This window comes from Procambarus clarkii, chromosome 33 (genome assembly GCF_040958095.1).
Source record: "Procambarus clarkii isolate CNS0578487 chromosome 33, FALCON_Pclarkii_2.0, whole genome shotgun sequence".
NCBI classification, from domain to species: Eukaryota; Metazoa; Arthropoda; class Malacostraca; order Decapoda; family Cambaridae; genus Procambarus; species Procambarus clarkii.
Genome location: NC_091182.1, coordinates 42482136 through 42491284, shown reverse-complemented (window position 1 = coordinate 42491284; position 9149 = coordinate 42482136). Strand labels below are relative to the sequence as shown.

The following is a 9149-nucleotide window of genomic DNA, read 5'->3' as shown; positions in this document are numbered from 1 at the left end:
ATATATTATATATATATTATATATATATATTATATATATATATTATATATATATAATATTATAATATATATATATATATATATATATATATATATATATATATATATATATATATATATTATATATATATATATATATATATATATATATATATATATATATATATATATATATATATATATATATAATTAAATTCCTCTTTCTGGTAGAACCTCTGAAGCTATTTTGCTGAGATAGCCTCCCACTACTGGGTCATATCAGTCATAGTAGTCGTGTTTGACCAACCAGGCACCAAAGCCAGATCCTGGCCCCCCCCCCCTTAAAAAGAGGCGCAAGTACTGTAGCTGGGGATTGCTACGATCACCCACACCAGGAAAGTATCCATTAAGTCGGCAAAGCAATGCAGGCAACTGCACGGTTCATAAAAAATCAAGCATCAAATATCTTCCCAAACGACTCATTCAAAACAGATGGGTCACTTGAAACCCCTTAGTGCAAATGGCTGCTGCAAGGTAATCCGGAGCTCATGGCTAGCAGTCGGCTATCGGTCAGACCTGAGCCAAAACACCACGAACTGACAAACCTGATATGGAGGGAGTTGGAAAGCCACCAGGGCTCTAACAGAAAGAGGCGTTAATTGCATTCAACACTGATTTTCTGGGAAGGGGTGGGGGGGGGTGAAAGAGGCCCCTTGGTGGCTCCCTGAAATTAATTATAGTAATGACTGAGAATGAAAACATAAGACTTATACCAGGGACGAAGAGAGACGACAGGTACCAAGATGAACAACTGATGTTCGGCCGCAAAATCTGACCCAGAGCAATACAACACTGAATGGGACTAAGAACATTGATCAGATTCCAGGTTGCCAAGACCCTGTTAGACCTTCAAAACCCCCAAGGCCAAATACCAGCTTACAACATACTGGAAAAAACAGCAGCCAATACTGCAAAACTGTAAACTTAGAACATAGTGTGTCCAAGGTTATACCAATTTTACGACACTGAATAACCTGAGAAATATGAGCTCTGGAAAAGGGAACCAGGATCAACATCAAAGTGTCCACCAAGGTTGGACAGGTGGCATGCAGGCAACGGCAAAGCGCCACCACTGGATAAATGACATGCTCTGGTCAGATCAACTAAACATTAATCACCAAAGAACGCCTCTGGAAGTCCAATGACTCATTCTTCACCTGACAAGAAGGTTGCAATCAAAGAAACTGCCCACGTGGCCAAAATAAAAAATAAAAGACCTTCAGAGGTGTTTTATGGGTTGCAGGGTTGAGGAGCATGGAGCTCCCCAACCCTGCAGGCAAGAGCCAACAAAAATACTACCATAAGAAAAGCATCTCAGCCTGAAGGGACAACTCTGAACTGAGGGAAGAAAAGAAAAACAACACCTTGATGAGAGGTCAAGATGGATTAGGAGCACAAGCCGGCTGGAGGTGAAAGAACACCTGAGAAAACTTGCAAAATGGCGCCAAAGCTCTATCAATCGCAAATGCAAGCAACAGCAGCGGCAGCTGACAATGTCAGCTTGTGGTAAGATCAACGAGCACCCTTCAAATAGGCCTCTCAGGTGAACTCCCAAACACACCAGAGAAGTAACTGCCCCTACACTAACAAAGCTAAACAAGTGCCTAGGAAAAGGTCACACTAAGTACAAGCAGCTCAAAACAAATAATATGCCACATCCACATAAGAATGCCAGTAGTAAAACACACGCCTGTCAAGCAAATACTTAAAGTACAGAACAATAAAATTGCCCCCGCAGGACAAAATCCAGAGGATGGCTGACACTAGGTCGAGAAGTGGAACTCGCTACAAAGAAGTGACCCAGGAAGCACTTCTACACAGATCAACATCAGCGACAGGACTGCCTGGTAGGCGGCTGCTAGCCGAGACCATTGGGCTGCTTGGCAGTGTCCATTTGCAATAGGGGGAGTTTTGAGAGACCCAATTGTTCTGAATGAATTGTTTGTAGTTATTAGGCTGTTTTGATGCTTTCCTGATATAGCCAGACATAACAATCCCCAGCTCCTTGCACCTCTGTGAAGGAGACTGGTTCTAGCTCTGGTTCCTGGTAGGCAAAATGGTATTCTGATAACTGATGTGACCAGTAGTGGAAAGCCATCAAAGGGCTCCCCCCCCCCCCAAAAAAAAAACAACGTTGAATGTAATGAAACGCCATTTTCTGGGCGAGACCCAGAGGCTCCTCGGAGCTATTCGGCTGACACGGATGTATTAGCTTTGGGGATCAATGTACATGGAGTTCTAGGCCTACCGGGGACCACGAGCTAGAACCTGGCCCCCTTAGAGAGGCGTGAGGAGCAATGACCTATAGATACACCTTATACAGTACTAGTATAATTGGTTTAGAAGTACTTTATGTCTGCCATCGACCGGGTTAGGCACCCAGAGATAGGTGCCCCAAAACATGCCCCCCCCCCCCCATTCTGGTGAAGAAATGCTACAAAACTCCAAACGAATGGATAGAACTCGCCATGAAGAAAAGCGATCAAACGAACATGACATCTCATTACCAACGCGCCGCCGTCTGCACAACCCCCTCTCCCTCCCTGGGAGGGGAAAGAGGGAGCCCCAGACCCCCGCCGGCTACCCGAGCCTGTTAGTTCTTAGGCTGGATGCCAAAACACGCGAAAAGAAACCGCCGACTGGAGGGAGGGAGGAGGGATGCCAGGGAGCCTCCGGGTTTCATCCAGAAAATGGCGTTTCATTACATTTAATGTTGGTTTTCTGGGGAAAGCCCCTTCGGCTCCCCGGAGCTACTTACCCAAAGAGAAACAAAAACGGGACTTACTGTACCAGGGTGGCGGTCGTTCCTCACATCTCAACGCGAAGTCGAGACAACTGGCTGCAACCACCTACCCAATGCAACACAGGCTAGACCAGGCCCAGGGACATTAACCAGGTAGTGAGCAACCAGGACCCTGCTCAACCTCCAAAAGGTTGTGGTTGTCCCCGCGCCCAAATGCTAGCCCAAGACATGTTACCAAAACCAGCACCAAGCGCAGCAAACTTACAAACGTCGTCGGCGTGGGGATAAACCGCAGGCTGGCTGGACCGAATAATCCTGAGGACAACCTGGGAGACTCAAACCCTGGAAAAGGAAAGGAGGGAAACCTGGATAACCCAAAGCTCGTCCCAGGTCACCGAGGTTGTGGCATGCAAATAACAGCATAAAGCCGCAACCGAACATAACACGTGATGCACCCCTAGTCTCACCAACTAAAAATCAACCACTCATGGGCCCCTCCGGAAAGCAGCAGTCTCATTCTTCGCCAGAAAAGGAGACAGCTGCAACCGAACAAAACGATCCCCTAACCCAAAAGAGCAGAAACCCCTGCACCAGAGAACATGAAGCTCCCCAATCTGATCCCCCAGAGGCCAATGGCAACAGAAAGAGAGCCTTAAGACAAACAATCCTGAACCGAAGGGGCCACCACAAACCGAGGGAGAGAGAGAAAGGAGAGCACCCATTCCAAAGACTAGGACGGCTCAAGCGGTGCAAGAGCTGGCCGGAGGCGAAACAACACCCGAGACAGCTTACGGAACAGCATCAAAGTAACATCCACACTAAAAACCAGCTGCAGCGGCTCCGCCAACGCCTCACGATACGAGGCGACAGTGTTCGGCATAAGATGACGGTCCTGAAACGACCACAAAAGAATGGATAACACAACCCTAACGGAAATCGAAGCAACACGACGAAGGGCCAGAAAGAACTGAAAGGACCGCCAAGAAATTTCATACTGTCGCCGAGGACAAAGCCCATAGGTGGGGCATTATCAAAGAAGCCACCTGATCACCATACAAATGGTGATAGACTTGAGTCAGAAAGACCAGATGTGAAGACTTAAGGAAATAATCGAACCAGCCTCGTAATGGACAAGACCGATCTGCTGAAAGTGGCGGAGCCGCGAGAAACTCTCTGGGTTCGGACACTGGGCAAGCAGCGCCTGAAACCATGGCTGGGCCAGCCACCAAGGAGCCAGGAGGACTACTCTCCCCTGGTAAGTCTCCAAGCGAGCTAGGAACTGGAGCAACAGCGGAATCGGAGGAAAGAGGTACAGGTAATCCCCACCTCGACCAGTCCTGCCTGAAGTCATCGACTCTGAAGGCCTCCCGATTGGGGAAGGGCGCCACATACAATGGGAGATGCCTCGACCACATTGATGCAAAGAGTTCCACCTCCAGGAGCCTGAACGTCTGGCAGAGCCAACTGTACGAGTTTGCATTGACTGTCCATTCCGTGGACAGGGAAATGAACCGAGACAGGTCGTCCGCCAGGGAATAACACCCCCAAATATGAACAGCCAGGCGAGCCAAACCCCGAGAACTCAGCAGATGAACCACCCAAAGCGACAAGCCCCAAAGAGCCAAGGACCGCAAAGAACCCCCTCAGTTCAGACAATGAACCACCGGGGAGCAGTTCGAATGGAGCCGGATCATCGATCCGCGAGCGACCTGAACCCTAGAGAGCAACAACCACACTGTCGCGAACTCCCTCACTGTGCTGTGTGCCCGACGGAAGGTTAGACCCCACCGTACCTGGCCGGACTGGTGAGCACTGGTCACAAAACCCCAAGCCAAATGGAAGGTAACGAAAGTAGTACCCATGATGCCCCAAAACAAAACCGAGCCAGTCCCTGGACTCTGCATGAATCGGGACGTGCAAATACGAGTCCCGAAGGTCCAGGGACACCATCCAAGCGTGGTTTCTGGCTCGAGGTCCCCAGTAGGCCTAAACCTCCATGTACATTGACTGATGCCCAAAGCTAATACGAGCTTAAACATCCATATCAGCCGAATAGCGCCTGGGAGCTGAAAGGGCTCCCCCCTAGAAAAGAAGTTTATAAATAAAAGCAGCAAATGTTTTACATAAAAAGATGCAGCCAATTTGACTGCATTTAAACAGTATCTTTAACAACACTTGACCTAAAAAGTATATTTATATAATGTACAGTATATAGTAATTATATTGCTTTTAATTTACAGTAATAACTGAAAACAAATTCTGTATAGGTATGTATTCATTCCCAGACACCCCACATTGGCCCATAACATGTTTAGTTTTGTTAAGTACTTGTGACAAATTTAACTCATGCAAGGACCAATCATTTTCTACATAAAAAATAAGTACTGTACTGTACTTATATATTATAAGATTTATTAACATATTGCTGTACAAGTCAATTAAATGAATGTTATGTATAATATGGCATGCATGCCCTTAAGGTTGTGATACAGTGCTTGTCTGAGTGTGTTAACCAGTAGTAAAAGTTTGTCATAAAGCTAAGCTTAGAAAAATAATGATTTGGAGGGGGGTTATAAATACGAACAAGCAAGCATGTGCGATCGCTCTCGTGCGTGTATATGTGTGTGTGTGTCTAATTACCTAAGTGTAGTTGCAGGATGAGAGCTACGCTCTCGTGGTGTCCTGTCTTCCCAGCACACTGTCATATAAAGCTTTGAAACTACTGACGGTTTTGGCCTCCACCACCGTCAGTAGTTTCAAAGCGTTATATGACAAAGAGTGCTGAGAAGACGAGACACCACGAGCGTAGCTCTCATCCTGTAACTACGCTTAGGTAATTACACACACACACACAGCCTGGAAGCAGCCTGTAACAGTTATCTAACTCCCAGGTACCTATTTACTGCTAGGTAACGGGGGCATTAGTGTGAAAGAAACTCTGCCCATTTGTTTTCTGCCATCGCAAGGGTTTGAACCCGGACCCTAGGATTACGAGTCCCAAGAGCTGTCCACTCAGCCACAAGCTCCCCCCCCTGTATGTGTGTGTCAGTCAGTTGAAGTTCAACATTGTAATTCTTAACTATTTACAGTGTCAGCCTCAACTGTCAATTATAGTAAATATAGTACATCCTTATACAAAGTCCAAGTACAGGTAACAAAATATTTTAACACACATCAGTATACAGTACTGTATATTTGAAACACATTATCGCCGAGCTTCTGTACCCAAACTTTATAAACATTAATAATCAAATTAAATACAAATGAACTATTAGTTCACTTTTTCAAAAGCATATTTCGGAAGTCTTCATTACTCATTTTCTTTGTTGGAGTTTCTGTAGTGGAGGTTTCTGGAGAATCTGCGGAAGTCACAGGGGCCCGTAACAGAGCTCTCGGCATCAAGCTGAACATGCTTCGACCCCGAGTGCCAGCTGCTTTTTTACCTTTGTTGCCACCTCCTAAAAGTCCTCCTTCTGGAACTGACATTTCTTGGTTATTTGAATTCTTTTTGGCTGATGGATCACTGATGACCACAGAAATAGTCTTTCCTTCCAGCTCTATGCCATCCATAGCTTTTTGAACTTTTTCTGCTGTAGCAACATCATTGTAGTCTATGTAACAAGTGCCCTTTGAGTGACCATTTCTGTATGTGACCAGCCGCAGAGCCTTAATCTCACCATGGGGTTCAAAGGCCTCTCTTATTTCCTTTTCCGTCATTGAAAATGGCAATCCTTTTACAAATAATTTGTCTCTTTCCTGACTTGATGAATACTTGAATTTTTGAGTCTGATTATCAGGGTCATAAGGTGAAACAAAAACAGGTCGTTCATTAATGAGAGTTCGATCCAGCTCTAAGCTTTTCACAGCAGCTTCACGAGTTTCGAAAACAAGGTATCCAAAGCCTTTGCTTCGGCATTTGAAGTCTTTAACCAGCCTAAAATCTGCTATCTCACCACATCTACTAAACACAGGAATTACATCCTCCTTCCCAGTAGTGAAACCCAAATTGCTAAGGAAGACTGTACACAATTCATCTTTTGGATCTATCTCTGTGAGAACCCCATACTGTTGCTCAACTGAAATAAAAAGGCAGAAAAGTTAAACTATATAAATTGTATAATATTTTATATTACATATATGCATATATACACACACATACAAGAGACGGGAAAGAGGATTGTGATCGTGATAATTTACAATCCCCCACTAAACAGAAGAAGTCTGTTACGACCCTGGGCCGAGTATAGCACTCTGGTAAATGGATTCAGGATCGTATTGCATTTGTTTACATATGACATAGGAACCTTTCACTCATGCAGGTATTTTAGTGATAGGCCTGAATGTGTTGGATTATATATATGGGATTAGTGTTATTTAAATTATAGAGTTTTTAGATAAGTTTGGGTTAAAGAAGGAGTGTTCTGGTCTGGCAAATTTATACAGAGGACTGGATCCTCAATTTGCAAATGGCGGGCAATCACTTCCTTGCCAGACTCAAAAGCATTTTGATGCTCCTAGTTTTGGTAGTTGCTCTGTGATACTAATTTGTTAGTGTATTGTAAAACTAGGATGTTATATTTATACTTAAAACTGCATGGTGGCAATTTAACATTGTATTAGAGGATAAGTAAATGTTACTGTATGATCAGCTGATCAAGCCGGCAACAAGCCGCATGCAGAGTAGAGCTCCGTGTGCAGCAACCTTGAGCTGGGTTGGACATTGGCTGGCCATCCCTTCATCCTTCCTCCTCTCCCCTCCTACCCTACTACTTAAGTGTAAAGTTAATTTACAGTGAACCCCGCACCACTATAAGGTTCTAAGTGTAATTTTGTCTGTGTTCCCTGGTCAAATCCCTTGAGTTCCCAGCAATTAGTTCAAGTTACCGACTAGTGAACACGTGTCTGCTATTGTATGTTCATTTTAGTTAAGTGTGTTGTCCTTTAGTTGTCCTTTAAGGAAAAGTAGACTTTACCGTTAGTGTGCTGTAAGTAAATCTCGTCTCCTGCCTGTGTGGCGTCAGAGAGGTGATGTAAGATCGAGGTGGTAAAGTATTTGTTGTAATTGGCTGGTGAGGGGGGGGGGGGTTAGGGTTAATAAATCAAGGTAAAATTTCAGCTGGAGTTTTCATCACCCCTCTTACATTGAGTTAGGTGATCTGCAGTAGACGACAGACCATTATTGTTCGTTTATTTGCTGGGAATTGTTTCCCTGGAGGCTAGGCCTCTCCTAACCCCATTAGGTGGAACTTCCTTGGCTCGATTCTTACCCAGACCCCCTTCCCCACCACCACCACATATAACAAGTGTGTAACAAAGGTAAAGACAGGAATATGATGACAAAAACAAGGCATGTATAGATTAACTTCAGAAGGCAGCAACAACAGCTCACAGAAAGAGTGAAACTGCTGGTCACGGGGTACATAAATCACGGCTAGATCGATTGGGAATCGAGGAATCCCCATGATGGGGGAAGAAATTTGGGTAGCAAAATTAGTGAAAGTTATAGACAGGAATTTCCTAACAACATGTGAAGGAATACACGAGGGCAAAGGAGGAGATACATCGAGCCTATTAGACCTTATTTTCACCCAGAATGCAGGAAGACATCAAGAATTTGGAACATGAAATATCACTAGGAGCCAGTGACCATTGTGTCCTAGTCTTTGACTAGGACAAGGACTACATGATCAAACTTAAAATTGTGACCATGGGACTAGAGGTCTGGGAAAGGAGATTTGACTGCAGGAAAGAAGATTACAGAATGATATGGGAATATCTGAGAGAAGTGTAATGGGAGGAAGATCTTAAGGGGAAAAGCAGTACAAGATATGATAGACTTTGTCAAATGGAAATGCAAGGAAGCCGAAGAGTGTTTCATGCCAACAGTAAGGAAAAAAAACCCAGGAGGGAATATAATAACCCATGATTTAATAGACAATGTCAGGAAGCAAAAATAAGAAGCGGGAGGGAGTGGAGAAAATACAGAAGACAAAGGACAGAGGACAACAGGACTAGATGCAACAGAGCTGGAAACAAATATACAGTATTAATTCAAGGAGAGTATTGGAAAGAAATTATGAGAATGATATTGTGATCAAAGCAAAAGAGCAACCTAAATTACTATATAGCCATATAAGAAAGAAAATGTTGGTGAACAACCAAGTGACAAGACTAAGGAAAATGGGAGGGGCATATACAGAGAGCGTCAAGGGAAATCTGCAAGGTACTGAACGCCCATTTCCACGGAGTGTTAACAACCAAGCCTGAGCAGCAGCTATTGTTAGAAGAGAAGATGACACTAGATGAGAGACTATCAGATATAGAGGTGACAGCAGAGGGGGTAATGAAACAGCTGACAACACTGGATG

At 44.4% G+C, this 9149-nt stretch overlaps 1 protein-coding gene across 2 annotated transcripts in view; it reads right to left on the bottom strand.

The window, feature by feature from the left end:
- Window positions 1-4665: 4665 nt before the first annotated feature.
- The window catches only part of LOC123765229 (squamous cell carcinoma antigen recognized by T-cells 3), a 31608-nt gene continuing 27124 nt past the window's right edge, over window positions 4666-9149 (bottom strand). For both annotated transcript variants that reach the window (XM_045753712.2, XM_045753713.2), the window contains exon 14: window positions 4666-6857. In XM_045753712.2, the coding sequence (XP_045609668.2) occupies window positions 6058-6857 (800 nt within the window). In that variant the 3' untranslated portion in view covers window positions 4666-6057. The remainder of the gene's footprint in view (window positions 6858-9149) is intronic.